The sequence below is a fragment of the Mastomys coucha genome, unplaced genomic scaffold, assembly GCF_008632895.1.
Source record: "Mastomys coucha isolate ucsf_1 unplaced genomic scaffold, UCSF_Mcou_1 pScaffold18, whole genome shotgun sequence".
Taxonomy (NCBI): Eukaryota; Metazoa; Chordata; class Mammalia; order Rodentia; family Muridae; genus Mastomys; species Mastomys coucha.
The window spans coordinates 3535361-3560132 of NW_022196900.1; the positions used below are offsets into that span (position 1 = coordinate 3535361).

At 52.5% G+C, this 24772-nt stretch overlaps 3 protein-coding genes across 6 annotated transcripts in view; all 3 read right to left on the reverse strand.

Moving 5' to 3' along the window:
- The window catches only part of Cntfr (ciliary neurotrophic factor receptor), a 38627-nt gene extending 37860 nt beyond the window's left edge, over positions 1-767 (reverse strand). The window contains exon 1 of one of the 3 annotated variants that reach the window (XM_031377099.1): positions 674-767. The gene's annotated coding sequence lies outside the window, so the exon portion shown is untranslated. Of the gene's footprint in view, positions 1-60; positions 161-182; positions 372-673 lie in introns of those variants that run through there. The other 2 variants (XM_031377097.1, XM_031377098.1) reach the window with 2 other exon arrangements.
- Positions 768-17220: 16453 nt separating this feature from the next.
- On the reverse strand, positions 17221-18746 carry Rpp25l (ribonuclease P/MRP subunit p25 like). The gene is made up of 2 exons (XM_031377101.1): positions 18653-18746; positions 17221-18002 (listed from the first exon to the last, which is right to left on the reverse strand). Exon 2 carries the CDS (start codon positions 17961-17963, stop codon positions 17472-17474), a length of 492 nt encoding a protein of 163 aa, XP_031232961.1. The 5' UTR covers positions 17964-18002; positions 18653-18746; the 3' UTR covers positions 17221-17471.
- A 1197-nt stretch (positions 18747-19943) lies between these two features.
- Positions 19944-24772, reverse strand: part of Dctn3 (dynactin subunit 3) — a 9057-nt gene continuing 4228 nt past the window's right edge. The window contains exons 4-7 of one of the 2 annotated variants that reach the window (XM_031377102.1): positions 22414-22497; positions 21450-21508; positions 20392-20451; positions 19945-20242 (exon numbers count right to left, since the gene is read on the reverse strand). In XM_031377102.1, the coding sequence (XP_031232962.1) occupies positions 20153-20242; positions 20392-20451; positions 21450-21508; positions 22414-22497 (293 nt within the window). In that variant the 3' untranslated portion in view covers positions 19945-20152. Of the gene's footprint in view, positions 20273-20391; positions 20452-21449; positions 21509-22413; positions 22498-24772 lie in introns of both variants that reach the window. The other variant, XM_031377103.1, reaches the window with a different exon arrangement.

The window sequence follows — 24772 nt, forward strand, 5'->3', positions numbered from 1 at the left end:
TGCTGCTCGTGCGCCCCCGCCCCCGAGTTTGCGGGCAAAGTTTCTCGTGAACTTTCCTACCTCCCCCGACCGCGGGGCCCACGCGTGTCCCCTCACTCTCCCAGCACGCACGAGGGCCCGCGGGTCTGTCCACCGGAGCGTCCGAGGGTCAAGCCTCGCGCGGACCGCCGCGGAACACTCACCGCGCCCTCGGGGCACCCGGGCTCCGCGCCGCGCCCTTCGGCCGCTGCAGGCGGGGAGCGAGGCAGGAGCGCGGAGCGAGCACTGCGGCCGGATCCCACTGCCGAACCCCGCGCCGCGCCGGCTGGAGCCGCCGCCTCCACTGCCGCCGCCGCCGCCCGCTCTGCACCGGCTCCTCTGCTCTCCGCGGCTTTAACCCCCCCATCCTCCTCCCTCCCTCGCGCGCTCCCTCCCTCCTTCCCTCGCCCATGTGACCGCGGGCGCCCGCTCGGCCGCGCGCGCCCTTGCTCCCCTCCCCCTCTCGCCTTGTCTCCCCGCGCCTCCGCTGCCGCGCACCACGACCCCCCTTCCCCGCCACGGCCCCCCGCGCGCCTCCGCTTTGGTACGTTCCCGCGCCTGGCACGCGCGGCACGCTCGCGGGGGGCACACGCTCGCCCGCGCAGGCCTGTGAGCCCCCCAACTCCCACTCGCCCCGCGCTGGCAGGCGCCCTACCCCCCGCTGGCACGCTCGCCCGCACTGGCACGCGTGGCCCCCTCGCATTCGCCCTTTCTCGGGCGCGCCCTCTGGACGGCTATGGACTCCGCGCTTCACGCGCGCTCCGGCCGCGGGTCTTGCAAACGCGCGCGCACACCCACACCCACTCCGCCCGCTCTCCTAGGGCGGCCGGGCGCGCACCCACCCACCCCCCGAGTGATCGTTCATCACACTCTCAGCTTTGGCCAGGTCTCTCCTGCACACACTGTCGTCCGTTTTGCCCCTCAGTGCCTCGCACCGACACTCTGGCACACCCGGGACCAACTCTGGGGTCCTTCTAGCATCCTCGAGAGGAGTAGGAGACAGAGTCCTCAGTCCCCATTAATCGGCTCGCTCACTCCTCCCCTGTTCCTACCATCCCCATCAACGATCCCCGTCCTGGTTCCCGATCCGAGGTTAACGGGCTTTAAGCTTCGGTGACTCCAGTGGACCAGGATGGATGCCCAGGCCCTTGTCATTACTACTCTCCTCGGTCCCCGCCCGGGACACCGGGGCCTGGAAAGCAGCCTCCAGCAGAGGGCTAGGGAAGCTGTGACTTAACTGCCTGGTCGCACGGTTCCAGGGCAGGGCATAACCCTGTGTGAGCTGAGCTTGGCTCTGGCACACACACACACACACACACACACACACACACCCTGCATTCTGGATCTTGGGGGACGGGGGCGGGGTGTTCACTTCACTGGACCTAGGCCCCGGTCTGTCTGCAATATGGGAGATTAAGGTTAGACAACCTGATCAACTTCTGAGGCCACACGAAAGCGCGTTAGAAAAGGGGATGCCAGAGGCAGAGAACCAGAGGTCCAACCCCTTGAATTTTTCGACTGGCCTTTGACCCATAATCCCTGGGCCTTGCCCCTCCAGGGAACTGTTCCACGGCTGAGGGCTAGGGGGGGAAATATCTCGCTGTTTCTTCACACCCTTCCCCAGCAGGCTGCCTACAGCGCCCGGGCCCTTTCCCAACCAATGCCTCAGAGACTCTACTGCAGAGGAAAAACCTTCCCGCCACTGCTAGGGCTTTTCACTTTCACTTCCATGGCTCCACCGTACAGCGGTAGGTCCGGAGTCAGGCTGGGTTGAATCTCCGAGTGGGTGGGCCAAGGCTTAAGGACACACAGTGACACAGATGAGCCCAGCTCAGGTTAGAGCATAACCACCCACGGTAAATGCTCTCTAGTTGGCTTCTCTGGACCCACCTCTGGTCCCCAGGATACAGACCCTAACTAGTGGGGTGAAGGAAGGAGTGCAGAGAGGGCAACGAAATACGGAGCGCTGGAGATGGACACACACACACACACACACACACACACACACACACACACACACGAACTGTCTTTCTGTGCTGATGGTAGGCCTGGACCAGGTCAGGTTCTGGAGACGTGGCCGATGCTTGATAAGAAAGACTACATGCTCACACCGGGCTGGGGACAGGCAGACAAACGGACACGGAGATCTACAAGTCCTGCGTGGGTCGACTTGACTTTTCAGATGCTCTTTCTGCAAGTTGAGGGCAGTCAGGAATTACACCCCGACAAACGACACCAGGGCACAGGGAGGCTACCGTCATCGCTGCCGCAGCCACCTGATGCAGGCTCATGCTTCGTACCCGAGGTCACAAGTCCAGGAATACGACTCGGTGTGGGGGAAGACGAGGAGGGACGCCGTCGGACCCAGGGTGGTGGTGTGTGGTGGTGGGGGTGTGTCGGACGGCAGCTCCTGGAGCGGAACCAGCAAACGCGTTCGTTTCCCCGGGGCCGCAGCGACACCTGGCGGGGAGAGTGGGAAGAGCGGGATGTGTGTTCTTGGGCTGCGACTCCCGGCTCGGCGCTGAGGCCTTGACGACCCACGGAACAAGAGAGGATCTGTCCCCTCTCCATCCTGTGGTCACCTGGCTCTGAACGTAGGTTCTTCCCACTGAGCTGGCCCAACAGCGTGCTGGCTTCTCATTCCTGCCGTTTCGGATGCCCCTGTCTACTCACTAGCCTCCACTTCCTCAGCCTTGCTGAAAGCCTGAGGGTCTACGCCGCCTATGGGTAAAGCTAGGCTTCCTAGACAGGCCTTCATCTCTGGCCGCACCCCCTTTCCAGCTCTTCTGGTAAGAGAGCAGGCCACCCCAACATCTGCGCCAGCCCCTTCTCTTACCATGGTAAGGTAGACCCCACTCACGGACACCTTCACCCACTCAAACCGTGCCTCAGTGGAACCTGTTTTCACCATGTGCCTCACCTGGGACAGAATGGAAGTCATACCCCTAGACTGGATTCCTCACAATGACAGAGATCCCAGAATTAGTAAGTTTAAGAGTCCTTGGGACACTGGAGACATTTTCCTTGACTTCAGGTGTCTTTGCTCACTTGTTATTGCGATGGTTGGTCCAGGACCCACACAGGAAGTTCCAGGTAAGCATTCTACCACATCACTAACTCCTGGGGTTTTGTGTCTACTGTGAGAACTTTGATGTCCTGGCAGGATGAACTAAATTGATCCCACCTACCCACTCACCCATCCCCAGAGTTGACTGCGCCATTTCGGGCCTTTAGGCTGCAGTGACACTTTCCCATTTATACTGACTGATCTGTCTCCAGGAAGGAAGGCTACCTATGTGGTGTCACCTTTCCCAGTACTCCTACAGAAAAGCCCCATTTCTAAGCAGAAGTTCCCAGGGCGAGGCAACCTCCTGGCTAATAGTTACACTCTCACACAGGCTGCCTTAGACGCACCAAACGCCGGGGGCCACATAAAGTCACACACCCTGTCTCACTGAATAAAGAAAGTGCTTATGTTGGGCCTCCCCGTGGTACGTGAGGAGTCATCGGACCCTTGCTTAAGCTTGAAGCCTGAGCTCCCGGAAGAAGCGGACTGAATCTCTGAACCACACATCTATAGCACACACACAAGGCATGGCCATAGTGCAACGTGTGTCCCACAAGCACACACACTCACAGTCACACACGCTCTCAATCACACTGGGGTTGGCGGGTCGGGGCGGGCTCTGGAAGGCAGTTACGTAAACGCCCTCGCAGCCCCCCCTCGCTCCCCCTTACCCCCCCTGCTTCCTCGCACAGTGCCAGCGCCCGGGGCGGCTTGGCCGGGGCCCGGGAACAGCTCGGCCTCGCGGAGGCTCCAGGCGCCTAGAAACCCGATCCCGACACAGCCCCGGGCCGAGCCAGGGAGGGGGGCCCAGAGCCCCCCCCAAGTCAGGGACCAGCCCAGCCACCCTCATAGGCGACTCACCCCTCCCCATCCTGAAACAGCTCCAGCACCATCTCGGGACAGCACCTGGGGCATATTCACAACAACCCCCTCCTTCTGGAATCCTACGGTGCAGACCACTGCCTCTCTGGGTCCTGACCCTCCCAGTCCCTAGTAGCAGAAAAAGGCAGGCATTCTCTGAAGGTGGAGGATGGGGGAGAGTTGGAGTTTCACTGGGGAGACTAAGCCTTCAAACTGAAATCCTCCAGGTTCCCACCCCACTAGGGTCCTCACTGATAGAGGCTACCGCCCCAGGCTCATGTCAGATTTCTTTTACCTACCAGATCACCAATTCCAACATACCCTATCAAAATTCCAAGGTATTCAATAGGCCAAGGCCTCCTTCCCTCCCATCAGGAAGTTCTAACTCTAGTCTAATCACAGTTCCTCCTGCTTTGCTAAGAAGGAATCCTGAGGACAGATGGAAGCCTTAGGAATCAGATCCCTGGAAGGAGGAAGGAGGAAGGCCCATGAAGCCCCTGGAAGTCAGAAATCCCAATGGAGGGCACAGTCTCCTCATTATAACCCTTACCCTGCAGCCTGGGGCCCTATTTTTCACAACAGTTTTTGAGTGTCCAATTGGGCTGCCCAGACCCAAGAAGAAAGGGAACTTCCCCCTATGTTCTCTACTAATGAACAAAACATTTCATGTTGAAATTCCTCCTCTACCCCCAATCCAGAGTCTCTGCCTTCCCCCCACCAAATATGTCTGAGCTGTGGGATCACTAGGAGGGGTATCAGAATGAAGAAAATGCCTAGAAAAAAACATAACTTACATTGGGGGCATCTTTGAAAATAAGTCATTGAAATGGCTCCCTCCTTCTGCTTTTGGCTAAAATTACCCCACTCCTGTGGCTGTGTCCCAGAAAGGGTGGCCGGAGCTGTCCCGAGGCCCAGGACACGGCCCCCCTCCCCTGGGCAAGGAGCCTTCCTGAAGTTGTTTTCCTGGTCTCTTCCTCTTGGATGTTTTTTTGATTATTAATCACATTTTCCATTCACAGACTCAGTCCAGACCCTTCCCCCCCGCCTGGGGTCAGGGCTGGACAGGGACGAGAAGAGAGCTCCTGCAAGATGACTTGGGGACAAGATAGTCAGTGACCCTGGCCTTGGCTGACCCGAAAGAGGCTGTAAGTGGAATGTCACAGATCACACCCTCTGCGTGCTGGCACATAGTAGGTGCCATCCTTAAGCAATACAAGTGAGATAAGTGAGTGAACAGGTGGTTAGTTCTTACAGCACCCAGCTGGCAGTGGCCAGCAGGGCCCTCGGTATCGGTTGTTGTACTACAGATAGGGGACCATCCTGAAGATAGGCTAGAATCACTCAGCAAGTCAATGCCGCAGCCAGGGCAGCACGTAGCAGTGGGGGGTGGCACCTCTTGTTCTTAAGGGTGTGTGTGTCCTACTATGTGCCAGGCGTCCGTCCCGTGTGCCAGGCATTGGTGTAAGTACAGCAGTGAACCAGACACTTCCTTCAGCAGGATGTAGAAGGCTAGATTCCATACATGGTTCACACATGTGTAACTTGGTACAGCAGCTTAGGAAGTAGCAGGGTCTACTAAGATGAACTTACATAGATCCTAGGACTTGACATTCTCCTTATAAATACGTACCTCGAAGAACAGATAAGAAACGCTTTGTTAATTATATCCCAAATTAGGAACAACCCAGATAGATAGCTAGTGACGTGGTCATAGCAATGTAAAGGAGCCAACCACAGCTGGCTTAACGACATGGGTAAACCTCAGACAAGATGCTGAGGGAGGGAGGTGAGGGCTCCGAGGACACACCGGCTTGTTTCACTTCTAGGAAACTTCAGAACAAGCGAGAATAAAGTTGAACCTGTAATTTGAACTATATACCCTTAAATTTTGTGCACTTTGCTGTTTACAGTTTGCCTCAAACTTTTCTTAAGTTCCACCCTCGTGGGACTCACATTCTAATCAAGAAAGATGGGTATGTTAAAAAGAAAATGAAGAGAATCATACAGTTGGCCCGTAAAATTTCCATATCTGACACCCCAATCTCCTCAGCCAGGAGGTGACATCTAAATGTCCCCTAAGTGAGGCTCAGACTAAGCCCCTTTCCTTCCTCTCATGGTACCATATTCCTTTGCCTAATCTGGTTAATGTGACGTCTAATTTAATGGCTAGTGTGACATCTATTGCATTGCCTAGTTAGTTGTGTGATGCCTCTAAGCTGTGTAAGGGTTTTCCTTTGGCCTCCATCATGAGATGCTGGGTCAGGCAAAAAACAGGCAATTCTAACAATTGAAATAGATTGTGTGTGTGTGTGTGTGTGTGTGTGTGTGTGTGTGTGTGTTATGCTGGAGGAGATGTCTACCACTGAGTCATATACCCTTTCTCTTTAAGATAGGATTTCTCTGTGTAGTCCCGGCTGTCCTGGAAATCGATCTGTAGATGAGGCTAGCCTTGAACTCAGAGATCCTCTTGCCTCTGCTTCCCGAGTGCTGGGATCAAAAGTGTGCAGCACTTCGCCTGGCTTCTTTTTAATCTTCTATTTTGAGATTGCTCGCCAGATTGCTCAGGCTGGCTTTGAACTCACTCTTTAGTGCAGGCAAACCTTGAACTTGAGATCCTGGCCTTGATTTCCAAGTCTCCAGGATCACCAACTTTTCATCAGCAGACCCAGTTTGAAATAGATTTGTCAATATTTATATATAGATCCTTTAAAAGAGACCAAATGTGTCCACGGTGTGTGGTAAGCGGGACAAACCCTAACCTGTGAGAGGTAAACCCTAAGCTTCAAGGCACAGGGTGACAAGCCTTGGGAAATGCACTTCAGCCTTTAATGATGAGATGCGGGCTTGGGCACCTCAGTGAGGACTAAGCGGAAGCCTGGGAGGCAAGCTGAGGCAGCAGTGGCTCAGAAACTACATCCTAAAATTCCTTTGGTTCCAAGGCCATGGTGGTCTGGAAGGTGTCAAAGTAGTTAAGAGTACAGAATACTTGGCTATTAGTGAGATCTTTTTAAAACTAATTTATCTGTGTGTGTGTGTGTGTGTGTGTGTGTGTGTACATGTACCACATGCATGCAGAAGCCAGTGGTGTGTGTGTGTGTGTGTGTGTGTGTGTGTGTACATGTACCATATGCATGCAGAAGCCAGTGGAGGTCAGAAGAGGGCACCAGATCCCCTGGAACTGGAGTTATATGATTGTAAGCTACCACGTGAGTGCTTAGAACCAAATCTGGGTCCTCTGCAAGAGCAGTAAGTGCTCCTAACCACGGAGCCTCTCTCTCTCCAGCTCCTGTTAGTGAGCTGCTGCATAGGAGGTTGAATTTCTGTCCTGACTTAGACAAGGCCCTGGGGCTTGGAAGAAAAGACAGTGCCTCAGTGTAGAGGAGGCCACTTAGATTCATTTTTCCATCTGCTCTCCACTCCCACCCCCACGAGGGGACCCCATGTCAGGTATATACAGAGGACAGGCCCCTGAACTGTCTGTTCTCCCAAACTTCCCCATGGTTACCCTAGGGCCTGTTAAGTTTGGAGAGAGAAGCCACTGGGAGCAGAGGAAGGAGGGTGGAGAGAGCTAGGGAGGACAAGGACATTTGGGATCAGGGGACTTTGTGTTTCCTGAAGATTAAAAAAAAAAAATCCAGGGACACAACACAGACTTGCAAAATCTCAGATGCAATTTTTCATTTTGCAAAAATTCGCATGAAACTAATTCACTACTCAGAAATTGCCTCTCCACCCCACAGGCTCTGACCCCCCTCCTGTTCTTCATAGTGGAGACATCTGTCCTCAGAGGATTGTCCCTGCTGCTGATAATAGGGCCGATGTTTCCAGGAAGGCCTGATGGTACCCCAAGACCGCTTCTCTTCCTTCACCTCACATGGCTTCATCCTGAAGAGCCTGTGACCGCTTAGGGTCAGAAATAGAGGGGCAAGGAAGGACCGACTTCTCCACAAACTTCACTATGATGACCAGAAAACTAAGACAATTTAAAAATTTGGAGACTTACTGCTAGAGACGCTCAGTACCAGGGACTAGGCAGAGGCAGAGGAATTCCAAGAGAGAAAATTGAGTTAAATTCAGTTCAACAGACATTTATTAGCGCCTACTGTGTGCCAGCCCCAGAGGGAACATTGTGTACAAAAGTGCAGCCACCTCCCAGGCTTTTGGCATGGGTGACTGGGAGATGATGGTGCCATTCACAAAGCCTTGACATGTTCGGCCGAAGGGTCTGTGACACGATGGGTAGGAAGGGACAAGGCTAGGGAGGGAGAGCTGTCCTCAAGTGGAGCAAGCTGGCTGGAGGTGTGCAGCCAGCTCTGGTCAGCAGTTCCCAAGGTCTTCTGTGCCAACACATGGGAAGCCTTGGGTATTCATCAAAGTCCCAGGCTGACCTGGGCGTTAGGACAGTACTGGCGGTGGCAAGCTTGGTCTAAGGGAACAGGCATGGAATGTGGTGGGGGGGTGCCAAGAAAGTAAGGGCTGAGACAGAAACTGGGGGTTTTAATTACAAGATGGAGAAACAGACAGAGACAGAGAGAAATGATGATGGTGATGATGATGATGATGTGTGTTTGTGTGTGTGTGTGTGTTTGCACAGGTGAGCACTCACTGGGTAGGTATGGTGGAACACACCTGCAGCCTTAGCACTTGAAAGGAAAGAGTATTAGAAATTCAAAGCAAGCCTTAGCTACCCAGCGAGTCCCAAGGCTAGCCTGGATCACATGAGGTCTCTAAGTAAATGTAACCAAGTAGATAATCAACAATGCTCCAGAGGTTGAGGCAGGAGAATTGCTGTGAGTTTTAGGCCAGGATGGGCTACATAGTGAAATCTTACCTAAAAGCCTGAAAAACAGAACAACCAACTAAACAACAACCAAAAAAAAGAAAAGAAAAGAAAATGGAAGATGCAGGACTCGAAGATAAACAAGAGAGCTGTGGAAAAAAAAATCTAGGATCAGGGTTTGTTATGAGGTTTTAAAAAGAGCTTGGTGAGACCAAGCCTTGGCTCTCAGGGGCAGGAGTTGGGTGGAGGCAGCAGGACCAAGGTGGAGCTAAGGAACTGGTTGGACCCTGTGTAGGAGCTCATAAGCAGCCGTGTACACCGCTCCTCCCCAGCCTCCCACTATTTCTGGGATCTCTGTGTGGTCTGGGGGGCCTCACACAGACAAGTACAGGGGTGGACGAGTATGCAAAGGCTCCCTCCAGGCTGTGGGCTGCTACCCCTGAGCCCCTAGTTTCTTGGTCTTCCCAAGAGGCTCCCGAACCTTCTTCAAGCTCAGGAGCCTGCAGGCAGTCGTGGGAGAACCCTAGGGACCTTGTGAGTAATTGAAACCAGGGCTAAGACATTAGAAACCATAACGCCAACTCCCGGACTCCCCCAGGATGGCTCCTGGTTTTCTTCTCACCCCAATCCCCCCTGTTGTTGACAGCCTGGCTCTCTCAGGCCCCCAACCAGCTGGGCTGCTGACCCTCTTCTCCAAACTAACTAGAAGGGACCTCCAGGCAGAGACACCTAAGCCAGACCTTAGGGACCTCTTCTCTGGGTTTTCAAGAACCTCGGTGTATACTAGGCTAACTTCCTTATTTTGAAGTGTCCCAGATTCTAGCCTTAATTGCTAGTTGCAGAGGCTATCCCTAGGAGGTTGGAGAGGGTTTTTCCACAGTGAAGGAGAAAAAGGGGGGAAGAGAGGTGGGTGGGAGCAGGAGTGCCCTGCAACTAGCAGGTGCTCAATAAACACATGGAGAAGAAAGAATTCTCAAAGCGGGGTTGGGGTTGGGGTAGTGGGTGGGGGATGATAGTGGCTGCTCACAAGGAGGCTTTGGCTGGTCAGGAACAGCTTGGGCGGAGAAGGGTCAGCTAAGGAGTTCGGTGGTGTGGGGGCCTTTCCTCCCCACCCCAGCTCTCTCCAGTCCTTCCTTTCCTTCCTCCACAGCTGACAAGAAGATCTAAAAGTTGTTTTTCTTCTGTTAGCTTGATGGGAAGGCCCTCCCCCTAACAGTTGCCTGAAGATTCCCAGATTTCCCGATTACCCAAGAGGGCTGGTATGGGAATCTATCTGTCCCCACCTCTGGCTCTCTGCCGGTCTCTCTCCTGGGCTCTCAGTCTAAACTGAAGGATTTGAATACCTGCTTCACAGCTTTCTGGGTTTGAGGCCTCAGGCAAGTGAGTTAATGTCTCAATTACTTTAAGTAAAATGAGTCTCAATTATCCCAGGAGTAAAATGGGATCATAACAGCACCATCTATTTCCTAAGACTATAAAGATTAAGTTAAATGAGACAGCCCGGCCAAGCACTCAGCACTAGGTTTGGCCAGCACTAAAGCCTGTTTCCAAGCAGGTTTCCTCTGTGTCTCGGAGTCTCCTCTGTCAGGTTGTTCTCTCTCGCTGTCTATATTTTAACGCTCATCTCTGACTCCGACCGTCTCTATCTCTTCATCTCTCTCCCGATCTTTTGCTTTTCCGGTGTTTGGCTCTCCGGACCTGCGGCTTCCCACAGGTGACTCTTTTCTATCCCCTGGCACAGCTAGGGTGGGCTGGGGCAAGGAGGGAGACTTTTAAAACTTCAAACAGGATTCCTGGTAGCAGGATCACGCCTGGGCCTGAACAGGGGTGAATCACAGTTGGTGGTGGGAATACAAGTCTATGGTCCTTCCTGGCTGGGTAGGAGAGCTGGGGGCTTTGGCCCCACCACCTCTTGGAGGAGAGGAACTTGTCCTGACTGCTTCAGCCGCCCCCACACCTGGGTCCAGGCCAGATCCCCCACGACTAGTGCCTTCCTGGAGGTAAGGCAACCTGCCCAGAGCTGAAGACCAAAAGGGGGAAGCCCTCCACCGTCATGTAGAGTGGTTTACCACCATTCAAAATCCTCTGCAATCTCCCACAGCCCATTCTAGGCACTGTATGGAGGCATCCTCCTCTCCGGCCTCCATCTTGCTCACATTTGAGCCGTGACTTTTGCACCTGCATTAAGTTTACATTCCCAAACTGAGGCTGCCAGAGAGAGGAAACCTTGAGGGGCTCTTCATCTGGCCAAAGACCTCCTCCTCAGGGTTGAGGCACAAAACCCCCAGGTTTCATTTCTGTATTATGTGAGGACCTATAAAGGTAGGGGGCATGGTGTAGAAGGACAGGTGCTCATCAAACAGAAGTGAGCTGAAGGAGAGGTAGTCGGAGGGCCCTGATTAAGGAACCAGGTGACAGAGGCCATACCAGGAAGGAGCATGGGTAGACCACTGAGCCGCTGCCACGCAGCTCTGTGGCTCAGCAAGGAGTCTTGACTGGGGACCAGGATAGGTCTCAACTGGTCCCAAACACCCCCACACCTGGGCCTAAGCCAGACCCCTCACGTCAGCTTTTGGGCAGAGGGCCAGATGGGCAAATTAATTAAGGCTCTTCTCTCATTTTCCTATTCTGAACACATCATTGCCTCAAGGTGCCCACCAGCTTCAAGGAGAGCTGGGAAGATAAACTCAGAGAGGCAGGAACACTGGGCATAGTCCCATGGCAGGCAGGGTCTGGGACAGAAGACTTGGCACCCTGGCAGCCTGTCATGGGAATCTTGTGTCAATACTGTGACAGGGGCCTGATTCAAAGCAGGACTTTATTGGGGGTGGAGGGAGTGCTTAGGAATCCTTGAACACGCGGGCAGCTGCGACAGGGGTGGTGTGTTCCATCAGGCAAGGACATATGTGCAGCTTCCTGCCTTTCCCATCAGAGACAAGTTGTTGGACAGGAGGTTCAGAAAGACAGACCCATACAGACAGGAAACCCAGAGACACGGACAGAGATAAGACAGAGTGACAGGGAGATGCAGGAGGGGAAGTCATGGGATTACAGACAAGTGGCAGGCCCCGAGTCCCAGCCGAGCGATGTTTCTGTCAGGGACACAACAGCACAGAGAAACACAGGCAGAGAAACTCTGAGAGAGAGAGAGAGAGAAAGAGAGAGAGAGAGAGAGAGAGAGAGAGGGAGGGAGGGAGGGAGGGGGAGGGAACAGTTGAGAAGAGAGAGGTTAAAAGAGGTACGGTAGTGGATGGAGATCCAGGCAGAGAGACAAAGACAGAACGAAGCAAAGAAATAGATCAAAACGTTGTGATTGAGAAGAGCAGGTGGCCCAGCCCAGTCTCCTGGTCTCAGTCTCTCCACCCAGGTCTCCCCAGGGTGTGCCCCTCCTAGCTAGTCACTTGTTTCCATAGCAACAGTGAGGGCAGCACCAAATTTGCATACACATTTACATCCTGCATAATTCAACAGGTTCTGTGCATATTCATGAGACCGAATGAAGGTGACTCCTCACTTAAAACTCATAGTCTGACTCTGGCGCCCCCTACCTGCAGTGTACGGTGGTGGTTCCACCCGGAACCTGAGACCCGGCAGACATGCCTCCCACTCTCACTCCTCCCACTCCCACTCCAGCTGTGCCTTTTCTTCTCCCACTTCCAGGCGTTTCTCTTAGGCATGTGACCCTCTTCCTGGTGGGATGGCCTTCTGGACATCAATATGCATGCACACGTAGGCATATGAGTGTACTCTGTCTGGTAGGAGGTGGTTGAAGGTGAGGGAGTGACTAATACTCTGGCTTCCTTTATGGAAGGCCCCTTAGCCACACTGAGGACACATGAAAGGGTCTCTGAGAAATGTGTAATGCAGGATGAGCTGACAGCTGAGAGAGAGATCTAGTAGGAGGAAGGAACTAGATGCTGTGGTGGTCTCTCAATATAGACGCTCACCAAGACCCTGGTTCTAGCCAAAATAATCAGAGAAGCTAGGCTAAGGTTCAAAAGAGAGTACAGGAGCTCATACAGTGGGGCAGAGGAAGCCTACGGCTAGGAATGCTTTCAGAGTAACAGGCATTGAGAGCCCTCGTGGGCTGGAAAAGATTCCCCGGGGCCTACCCTAGTCATGATTTTGGCCCACTGATCTCTTCCTGGCTTCCTCGATGCCATTTCAACCCTGCACGCTCTCTTCTCAGCAAGCTGTAGCATCCAGGGTCCTCACTCTAAACAGCCTGCCATTTTACCTTGTGCTCCTCCTCAGAGACTTCTGTAACCTCTCATCTCTCCCACGATCAAGTCCAAACTCCCTGGCCAGGTATACAGCCGGCCCCAAGCCGTCCCTGAGACTCACCCCTCATCGGCCCTTCCTTGACCTTCAGTCACCAGACTGTTTATGTTTCTTGTGTCCTCTTACGTCTCACTTCATGACTCCCCTTCACCCGTGTCCTTCCCAGGTCTCTCCCAGCCAATTCGTCTTCAAGCTCTACACGGCCATTACCCCATTTTTCCTTGAGATTTTGCTTGTCTCCGAGTGCTGAACTTGGGGCTTTTATTTCTGCAGCGATGGACTTCCTTAATCTGTGTACCTACTGCACCTGCCACATTCCTGAAGGTGAACTGCTGACGTCGCAGCTCACCTGAGACTGGAGGCTCTAGGTACAGTGACTGGGTTTGTCACACTGTGTATTCTCCTCAGCTGCCTTTTGAACAGCTGAGATGCCACTCAGTCTATGGAGGACCAAATTTCAAGATTAGACTGTTTTCTTGGGGCTTCTCGAAAAGTAGATGTTACAGAGCATAGATGGGCTATCCCTTTGTGAATGCTGCCACCCTGTGGTTTCAGATAGAAGTTCTCTGAGGGTAGTGCTAGTGTCTTTTGAATAGGTTTCAGGGTTTTGTTTGTTTGTTTTATGACTTCGTGTCTGTGTCTCAGACTGGTTTGGTAATCGTTACATAGGCTAAGGTGACCTTAGGTGGCAGCCCACCTGCTTCAGCTTCTCAAATGTTAGGTTACAGATATAAACTTCCAAGTCTTGCTTTTGAATAGTCTTGAATTTGAAGGGACAAAGATTAGAGGAAGAAAATGATGCTTAGGAGCAGTAGGGCATCAGGGTGGTCAGAAAGCCAGAGTCCAAGAGCCAAGCCATAGATGGATAGAGTCGGGGAGCAGGCAAGCAAGGGGGTCCTTTCAGGCTACTCTGTGAATAAGTCTGAGTCTTCTCCTCTAATCTGAGAATGGAGGGCCAAGGGAAGAAGAAATAGGGCGGGATCTAAGAGTGTCATACACTCCGAGGCTCAACATTCATCCCTTCTTCCAAATGTTTATTGTGCATCTACTGTATACAAATCATGTTCAACACTCTCAAGTCACTTCAGTGAAGAGAGCAGACATCTGCCCATTCGGCACCCACATTCTCACCAGGCGCTCTGTTATTTCATTTAGCTTTTATGTATATGGGTGTTTTGCTTGCATATGTGTGTGCTACATGCATGCCTGGTGCCCTAGGAGGCCAAAGAGGATGTGGGATCCTCTAGGACTGGAGTAGCAGATAACTATAAGCCACCATGTGATTGCTAGGGACCAAACCTGGGTGCTCTTATCTATGGAGCCTCCTCTCCAGGTCCCCAAAACAGCATCTTAAAGAAGCCAATTATATTTAGAGGGTGAAAGTGCACGTCAAAGCAGGCAGGGCTGACGTAGAGAACTGACTTGTAAGTTGTCCTCGGACTTCTGTCTGTGAACTTCAGCACACGCATGCCCACACACCCACTAAATAAATAAACATGACAAAATAGAAAATCACCTTTTGAACGGCTGGCTCTGGAGCTATCTGTTGTTGTAAGCTACTCAGTTTGTGGCACTTTGTTCTAACAGCCCTAGGAAGCTACGCTTTCCTTTCACTGTGGCATTCTGCACCACCCACCCCAGACAGCATGTGAGGACTCTGGGTCACAGAACCCTGTGCTCTTTTAACTTCTAACTCAGGGTGGGCACCACAGCCCTATTCTCCTGTTACTATTCAGTTTTCATTTGTTCCTGTCTCAGTCTCAGAGTGGAGACTACGGGAGGCCACGTTCTGCTCAAGACATTCCAAGTTCATAGTCATCAGCCTACACCAGACTTATGGCTTTGCCATGCCAGATCTTGTCATCACTCTCAGCTGCAAAAACTATCTCAGGAATCCGGACCCCATCCCCTCTGTTTCCTCCTGCTTTATGGAGAGGACTTCTGGATTCTCATATCCTACCTGCACCCCAACACCATCTGCACCCTTGCTTGTCTTCAACTCTTGCCCTCCCATTACAGGAAGTCATCTTTATTCTTACTTAAAAAAAAATGTTGTCTATGTGTGAATGTGAATGGAGGTCCATTTTCTTTTTCTGTGTGGGTTCTGCGACTAAACTCTGGTTAAGCTTGGTGGCAAGTGTTATCCTCTGAACCATCTTATCAGCCCGTGATTCTACTTCAAAGTTAGTGTTTTGCTACATGTATGTCTGTGAACCACGTGTGCCTGGTGCCTGCAGAGGTCAGAAGAGGGTATCAGATGCCCTGGGACTGGAGTTACAGTCATGAGTCACCATGTGGGTCCTAGGGATTGATCAGGTGCTTTTTTCTTATTTATGCATCTGGGCACCAGAAGAGGGCATCAGATCTCATGGGACTGTAAACTGATGGTTGTAAACTGCCATGTAGCTGCTGGGAATTGAACCTGAGTCCTCTCTCTGGAAAAGCACCCAGAGCTCTTAACTGCTGAGCCATCTTTCTGGCCCCAGAACAAGTGCTTTTAACCACTGTGCCAACTCTCCTGCCCACTGCTCCTGCTTTTTGAAAGGTCCCTACTCTCAGGTTCTCTCCTACCCTTGAGCAGACATTCTCACTCCTAGGCTTCACCTCTGCTTCTCTCCCAGGCGGTCTTCCTGGAGATGTCAGAGCCAGACTCTCCTAGCGACCACAGGTTAGGGAGAGTACCCTAGAACCTGTCCTCTCTGGAGATTCAGAGCACAGGTGTTTTCCCTTCACACTCCCTCTCTAATCATTTTGGGAAATCTCAGATGACTTTGAATTAGGTAACCCACCTGAGAGACCCTTCCTGGTTTCTGAAACTCACGAAGATGTCCTACTGAATCACCCGTCCGGCCTAAGTGACTGCCTTTATTACATGTGATTGCCTTAACCTGGCCAAAGCAGTGACCAGGATGGGACTGCAAGATCAAAGTGCATCAATAATTTACAAGGTAATGTGGCCCAACGTTCTGGAGACTTGGTGACACTGAGAACTGCTGATGGCAAAATATACACAAGACATCCAGGGAAAGGCGCGGAGACACTCATGACAGCGGTAGGTAGAATTAGCTACAGAGTACAGAGGCCAGGCAGTGGGCAGTATAAGATGTCACAGTGGTCTTACGGTCTCCAGCAGCTGTTAGATGTCTCGGACCCTCTGTATCTCTTAGAGCATCTTGCTTCACTTCTCCCAACATCCTGAATCTTCACCACCTGTCCCTTCCCCAGAGCTCTTCCTCTCACTGAGATGGCCTACATTGCAAAGCAAAGGATGTAGTGTTTAAAGTTCAGGCTACTGCCTGACAGCCTCTGGTTCCTCACTCCATGCTAAGTCCTAAATTCCCTAACCTTTTCTCCCACCATCCCAATCTCTCCTCCCTGGTCTGAGAGAAGCAGCACACGACACCTTCAGCTTGCTGGGCCCTGCTAGAGCAGAAGTCTAGAAGAGCCCCAATCTTATTGGCTCAGAATTGGACACCCAGATTACTAGACACACTGGAGAGAACCCTGATTCACAGCAAGTGGAGGCCACGGCTGCTTCCAATCCTACCCTACTGTATGGAGAGCCACCCAACTTGCCAATACAATCATTGTCTCTCTCTCTCTTCGGGTGCCTGTGGTAAATCTAAACCAAAGGCCAAAGTGAGGCAGGAAAAAAACCAGCCATGGGGGAAAAAGGCAAGAATGCCATCTGAAGAAACGTGTGGGACTGAGGTCTACTCTCAAGAAAACAGCACGTTTGTAAACTTGAGCTTCCTTCTAACAAGTTTCTAGCACCAGGTGCTCGGGTGGTGTCTGAAGTGTCAAATGTGTGCATCACTTTATAAGCTTTACAACTCTCATGAGGTGAGCACCCTATTCCCCACTTTTTGGATAGGAGCGCTAAGACCCAGAGAAGTAACCTTTATTGAAAACTACAGAACAATAACTTGGGAATAGCAGAACCAGGGTTAAAACCCTGAACCGCCAAGCCTGCGTTCACGATCCCACTCTACTGAAACATATGCCAGGGAGGGGAGAAAGGCCTGAGCTGGCCGAGTCCCAACCCAGCTTACAGCAGGTGCCAAAAAGCCACCCAGGTCACTGCTGCAACTTTTCTATTGATACCAGACACGCCATCCAGTGCCAGCCTATCTGTATCCTTCCTGCTTCCAGCCCAGGAGCTCCTGGGATAAAGCCAGGCCCCCCACTCTTCAGTCCTACTTCCACAACAGGCCAAAACAAACAGGCATAACCTTTATTTCCCTTCCCTAGTTGGACATCAGAAAAGGCAAATGAGATATAGAGACACATGAAGCCCTTCTCAAGCAGTGACCCACACCAGTCTTTTTAACAGTCCCATCCCACATTCCAGAGGGGAAGGGAAGTTCTTCTGTAGATTTAAGCCTTACTGGCACGTTGAGCACAAGCGCTTCTTAGAGAAGGCACAGATATTCAGGTCTAGAGTACAGTCAGGCAAACAGATCTTCAGGACCGGGTGTCCCGAGCCCTCCTTCGGGGTCTGGGACCACAGCTGGAACTAGGTATGGAGCCGAGGCCAGGAGGTGCACCTGGGGGTTGGTAGCCACATTCACTGGGGTCCAAGGGGTCCCGACTAAGCAGTACCCACACTGCAGGCACGTGGCGTCTGACTGTCAGGGGGTCTAGGCCTGTGTCCGGTGAAGTTGGGACCCAGCTGTCCTCAGTTTGCAGGAAGCGAAGCTTGGTGAGCTGGTGTAGGCCCGGAACCCGCCGTTTGACAATCTCTGCACAGCTGACAGCCTTTCCAGCGGCTCGGCCAGAACCTGAGAACACCACGTGCCTCGTGCTTCCCCCTTCCAACCGACCCAGTGCCAGCCCTAGCAGGTTTCGGATTTTGCTCCCATCTCGGACTCGCATTTCCAGGGTATCCGGAGGTAGCTGGGGCATTGGTGACGAGGCTGGGAGCTCTACAGAGCCAGCCCTCCGGTAGTGTTCCATTCTGCTCTCGTGGCTTTGGTGGATCTCTCTGGATATGCGCTGCGGGGAAAGAGTCGGATGAGTGGCAGGAACGCGACCAGGTCCACCCTCCATCATTCCTTCCAGGATATGGTCCTGCTTCTCACCACGGAAGATGCTTTTAGACCCTCACCCCGGCGTCTCAAGGCTGGTGCCAAGAATTACCTATCCTTTAGACTCCTTTCTAAACACATCCACGAGTCTCTAACGCTGACAAAACCAAATTCCCCCAAACCAGGCTCTCTGGGGGTAGAGCTGTATTTTATCATCTCAAGCTCCTTGGGGTCTAGGTCCCAGACCCCTTGCTCACAACTCGCTAAGAACAGGCGGGCTCTCCCCACTAGGCTGCAAGACCTGGGACAAGGCTCCCTCACTTTGTGCTTCCAGAGACTCTTGGCCCCAAAACTCCCTGAGGCACAGCCACGAGGCCTCACAAAGTACTCCCCAAAGAAAGAATCGACCCTGCCTACGGGGACCGGGGGTAGGGAGGGCAGAGTAGACCCCATCCCCAGATTAACAGAGTAGGGTGGCTTGGACCGGGCCACTCGGGAACTCCCGAGTGACGACTCGTGAGCGGTCGGCGGGCTCCCCGATCGTGGGCCGCTGTCCCAGGCAGCAGGCATCCCCTTTCCCCGGCTCTGAGTCCCCATCTCCTGAGATCTGGGTCTTACCACCGTCGCCAGTTGCCGCTGGAACCTCACGGAGTAGCCAAGATGGCGCGCAGACCGGGAGCGTGCCGAGCCGCGTGGCCGCGCACGCAGGGGGCGGGGCCTGAGAGAAACCCGGGCTGGGGTTCGGCTCCTTGCTGCGGGGGCTGGCATCTGGCTGGCCTGGAGCGGTCGGCGCGGTGATCCCGGAGCACCCCGGTACCTGCAGAGGGCCCACCTGGGAAAGGAACAGCTATAGGAGGAGCCTCGCGCCTGAAGAACGCAGATTTGTGCCTTTAAAAAGATGGATGGCATGCGTCACCTGTTGACACACCGCAGCCCCAGAGGCGAAGCCCCTGGTGGATTCAAGCAGGTGAGACTCTTAGTTACGGAGTTCTGAGCTTTGTTCTTATCCTGGGACACTGGACGACCCCAGCGGCTTTCAGTAGGGTCTAAGCCATAGCTTGTGCATAACTCATTGGCCAACAGGATTGATGTGTAAACTGGGTGGATCCGGTAGTTGGGGCAACAGATACAGGTGACCCTGGCAAGGGGCTGTACTCATCGTCGTAGCGCTTCGGCCACAGGGGCGTGCCCACAGAACCTAGTCCAGTATCCAGAGTAAAACTGGCCCTCCAATATTTGACCAATGATATGATAACCACCGAAACAGAAAGAATTGAGGAGAAATGGGTAGAAACTTGATAGCAACTCATTATGAAATTTGGGGGAAGAGGTGACTGTTCGGGTAGAATAGTTTAGGATGACTGCTAGTATCAGGTGAGTTTGGACATGCTGCATTTTGGATGCCAGCAACTCTAAAGGTTGGGCGCTGTATAGGCGTTGAAGGAACTAAGACTCCCGTAGACCACAAGAGGGCAGCATACACTTGGTGGAGCGCGTTGCTTTATGGGTTTCTCTGCTTTCTCTCCCCCAGATCCTAAAATTCCCTACGTCCAAACCTCTTGGGCTCCTTCTCTGGTTACTGGCATTATGTACACACAGGCACATCCCTGCCTGCTCTTCCATGACCATCTGACATGTGGACCTACCTGGTCTTCCCCAAACCCTGTGTAGAGATTAGGTGTCCCCACCTGTGCCCTCCTTACTTACCATGAAATGATATTTAGAGGGTAATTTGCAAATATGGGATAAATAAATATACAGTGCCCCGCTGTATCAGTCAAATGATGTGAAAACTCTCAGCACACCAGAGCAGGAGTATAGCTCCTGGTCCCACCCATGGGGCGCACAGCTCTCCCCTTCACCACCCAGAGAGCCTCACAGCCAAGCCAATCAGCAAACCAACAAACTCCTTTAGTGGTCTCTACAGTTTATTGTCACTGGAATAAATACATTGACAGGGAGTACAAATCATGACTGTAAGGTAAACCTGACCTCTGACCTCAGAGCCGCCAGTTGAACACAGACAGGTAGTATCTGAATTCAGAGAGACTACAAAGCTGTCTCTGCCTTATAAAGACAGGTTGGCTCGAGGCCCTGGTGGGGACATGGGAGCAGCTGTCATTCCTCTGCTGGCTTCACTTGCTTGGCAGCCTCTAGCTGGCTGAGTAGCTCATCCCACTGCACAAACTGCTTGGAGAGGAGCAGTGTCTGGTGACAAGTCAAGGTGACAACGGGAGTCTGAATGAAGAAGCGGAGACTTAGCATGTGCCCAAAGGGTGAGGGCAGGCGAAGAGACTGGGAGGACAGTGTAGGAGGGGGGAGAATACCCATTAAGGAGCACAAAGCACAAAAGATACAGTCTTGTTATATTCCTCCAGGAGAGCCTTGGACTCCTCAGTGATCTCCACACACTGGTCCTGTAAGCCAAAGTAGAGCTGAGGAGTTGGGTAAAGCCCCACGTCCTATGGAACTTCCTGCCTCATTATTCCCTCCAAACCTAGAAGAGATGGTGCTTGAATAACCTCCAGTATAAGGAGCAAACTACGAAACAGATGCTCTCCATTCTAGGCTGGGTCCAGAAACAGCTGCCCACAGACTGACAGGAGCGGTTTATTCCACACATCAACACCCCCTCCTCTTATGTCCCTATGTTTTTTAAGGCTTTATTTATTTTTATTTTATGTGCATGGGTATTTTGCCTGTACGTGGGTGCATCATATATATGCAGTACCCAAAGATGCCAGGAGAGGGCACCAGATCCTCTGGAATTGGAGTGACAGAGGTTGGTTGTTAATGGCCATGTGTTGGAGACTGAACCCATACACTCAGCAGACAGTAGGTAACCTTAAGGGCTGAGCCATCTCTCTAGCACCTCAGTCTCTATTTCTAAACAGTCTTTGAGCTTGAGAAAAGATATTCACCTGCAGTCAAAAACAGATCCGCAGGCACTACGGCCTACCTCTCGATTTCAACCTTCTAGTATCTCAGAAAAGCTCTATTCTGGAAGGCGGAAGACCCGCGTGTCCTTTCCCTCCCTGGGACATCTGGAAATAGAGGGCAAACCTCCACGGACAACACAGAGGTCTCTTGGTGGGGGTGACAGCAGGCAGTGGGTATGTGTGACAGCGGGTGGGAGTGTGTGTAACAGTGGACAGTGGGTGTGTGACAGTAGGTGGGGGGTTTGTGTGACAGCAGGCAGTGGGTGTGTGACAGTGGGTGGGGGTGTGTGTAACAGTGGGCAGTGGGGGTGTGTGACAGTGGGTGGGGGTGTATGACAGTGGGTGGTGTGTGTGTGTGTAACAGTGGGCAGTGGGGGTGTGTGACAGCGGGTGGGGGGATTGACAGTGGGGAGGACACAGCTGACACGATGTCTCATCATGTCTACCTTCCCTTCCACTCCTCTCTCCTTCCATACCTGCTGCTGGATGTGGATCTGCGCCAAGCGCTGCAGGCGGGCAGCATGCTCAGGAACAGCTGTAAAACACAACGCACACTGCCTGATGATGTTTGTGCCCTCCCCCGGGACTGCTCAATAGTCTATTAGGTCTTCCGCAGGATTAGAGTATTGAGTAGAGAAGCTAAACAAACGCCAGGCTTCATCGACCGATTGCTGTAGCTGGAGGGGGGGCTCCCCACCTACCCCAGCCTTACTCCAAGACCCATGAGGTGGGGGTGGGTACACCAGATGCCTAGAAGACAGAACCTTAAAGTCCTCAGTATTGTTTGCTATGAGCGGGCCAAGTAAAGAGACTTTACCTATTACAGGCCCTGCCCCTTTGCTGTCAGCCCAGCAGGGCTAGCTCCCTAGCCTAATGGATAGAGAGCTTAGGTGGGCTGGAAATGAATACCAGGTCCCTACACTGGTCCCTTGGATTCCCACACACACTGACAGCCTTGCCCACCATGCTACGCCTGCAGCTTTAGGCTGTCAGATACTCAAGCGGGCAGCTGATCAGGGAAGGGACAGGAGCTGAGAGAAATACCTCCAGAGACAGGCAAGATGGATATCTGGATTCAATTAAAGCCACTGCCTGTTTGTCGAGGCCCAAGCCCAGGGACTCTTAGCAGCGCAGCAGGAAAACGTCACACGCCTGGCAGGAGTTCTGACAATAAAATGTGGGCTCTGCAGCACCCTGAAGGAGAGGCTCAAAGGGGCGGGGAGAAAGCAGAAGGGTATCTGGGGTTGGGACTGCTGGAACTTATGCTTGTGTCTTAGGCCAAACGGCCTGAGGTCCCGGATCTAGGCTCTTACTGGGGAATTGTAACCATAGTCAGGTGGTGGACTCTAAGGAGCAGATCCAGCACTGGTACAGGGAAGCCTTGGCCCCACTAACCACCTCCCCCAGCCCGAGAGTGGAATGCAAACCCCACAGGGATACCTTTGATAGAAGCACTGTCCAGCATGGGCACCAAGGTGTTCACTTGTTCCAAGAGTGCCGCCTGGGAGAGGATGAACTGTTCCTCTGAAGCACAAAGACAAGATGACAGCAAGGAAGCAACCATAAGCATCGCCACACCTATGTGAGGAGCTTTGGGCCGGCAGGTAGAAGGCTGGGCCTGAGCTGAGCAGCCCTGGATGCTGATGCCTGACTCATCCTGACCCTAAGGAGCATTGGTTTCACCTCTACAAATCCCCGCCCTCAAGCTTTAACTCCAGATCCTTTTCGACTCTTGTCAATAGCTCAGCTAGTCCACAGGAAACAGAGTACTTCCCTAAGCCGAGGGCCCCAGGAACAATCTGAGAGAGAGGACAGGTGGGTTCTGCTCATTGGCTCTCAGAGGCACAGGTAATTACAAATGGCAGGGGAGTCAAGACAGAGTGGGAGAGGCCAGTGTGGGCAGAAGCAGGGTCTGAGTTCCAGTGTATGAAAATCCACAGAGCAGAAGGTGTTCAGGAACAAGGCTGTCGTGTGCAAACAAATGGAGGAAGGGATACTTGCCAGTCGGAAAGAAATCACTGAGCTGGCGGGGAGGGCAGGTCCAGGAGACTACAAGCCTGAAGTGTTAGGATCTTATCCTAGGAAGGAGAAGACACTGGGGCTCCTAAGTAGGCCAGGACATGATGGAAATGCCCGTGAAGATGCGACGTGCAGAGCGGAAGGGATAACTTGTGTATATGATTGTCTTTGTGTACGAGGATCCATGCTTCCTGAGGCAGAGCACGGGAGGGGGGGGGGGGGGGGGGGGGGGGAGGAACAGGGAGGCTGCAAGAGTCCTTCAGTTTGGCGTCTGAGCTATGGCCATGGATCTAGGAGCCCTTTGGGAACTCTGATAGCCCCTCTCAGCAGGAGCTGGCCCTCCTCCCCAGTCCTCAGTGTTACACAGTCGCCATTCTCTCAGGTAGGTTACAAACTCAGGGACAGCTAGCTACCTGTACTTGTGTTCACGAGGACAGAGACTTTCTGGTTCACCACTGTATGCCTTATACCCAGGATAAAGCCTGGTTCTCAGTATATGATCAATAGATGTTTCCTGTTTCCCTTTGCATTTATTTTCTTTTCATATCCCTTTGTGACACAGGATCATGTTTTGTTGACCCAGGCTGGCCTTGAGCTTATAATCCTCTTCCTCAATGTCCCAAGTTCTTAGGACTCTAGACACATGGCCACTCTGCCTAGCTTGGTTTCCACTGGATAAATGAACAGACAGAGGAGGTCCGAAAACTCTGCCCACAGAGTGACAGACTGACTAGAATCTCTGCCTAGAATGCTGAAGTCCCAGCAGTTTCTCCCAGGAGAGAGAGATACTGAGCTTTCAGTGAGAGTCGCCATCTTCAAAATTTGCCACAATGGCAGCCTCAAAGGGGAAGAGGAAAGGAGCCGGCTGTATGTTCTCTGTAGAGAGCAAGCAGGGGGGCTGGAGAGGTGGCTCGGCCAGCGGAAAAGAGCATCCTATTCTCCTAGAGGCCCCAGTTCAGTTTCCAGCACCCATGCTGAGTAGATTGCAACTACTGTTAACCCCAGCTCCAGGGAGATATGATGACTCTGACCTCTATGGGCACTGCACTCAATGTGTGCATGCCTTTCCTCAGACACACGGGTACACAACATGGTTACACAATAATAAATCTTAAAAAAAAAACAAAACCCATTGACAAGTTGTTCCTTTGGCCACATATATGTGAATCTATAAGGGTGACATTGCAGCCATCAGGAGAATAGGTACAGTTCAAAAAGGAATACCATGTGTTATAGCAAAACAGGGAGAGCCACAGTGCCACTCCACATACTACTGGTGTTGTGGACAGTCAAGGGCAAAGTTCTTGCCAAGAGAATCAATGTGTGACCCACAGATTGTACTCTAAGAGCTGAGATAGCTTCCTGAAATGAGCGAAGGCAAAGGATCAAAAAAGAAGCCAGAGAAAGGCCCCTGTGTGAGCCGAAGCACCAGGCTGCCCAACCCAGGGAAGCGTACTTCATGAGAATGTGAGAGGAGGCCGGGCAGTGGTGGCGCATGCCTTTAATCCCAGAACTTGGGAGGCAGAGGCAGACAGATTTCTGAGTTTGAGACCAGCCTGGTCTACAGAGTGAGTTCCAGGACAGCCAGGGCTACACAGAGAAACCCTGTCACGAAAAACCAACCAATCAAACAAACAGAGAATGTGAGAGGAGGCAGCTGAGCAGCTCAAGCCTGTTTCCTACGAATGTATTGTGACTTAATACACAAAAAGAGCCGGACAGTGGTGGCGCACACCTTTAATCCCAGCACTTGGGAGGCAGAGGCAGGCGGATTTCTGAG

Bases quoted from the DNA above. Each gene is read 5' to 3' on its own strand.
- Rpp25l (XM_031377101.1), bottom strand. From the start codon at position 17,963: ATGGAACACTACCGGAGGGCTGGCTCTGTAGAGCTCCCAGCCTCGTCA.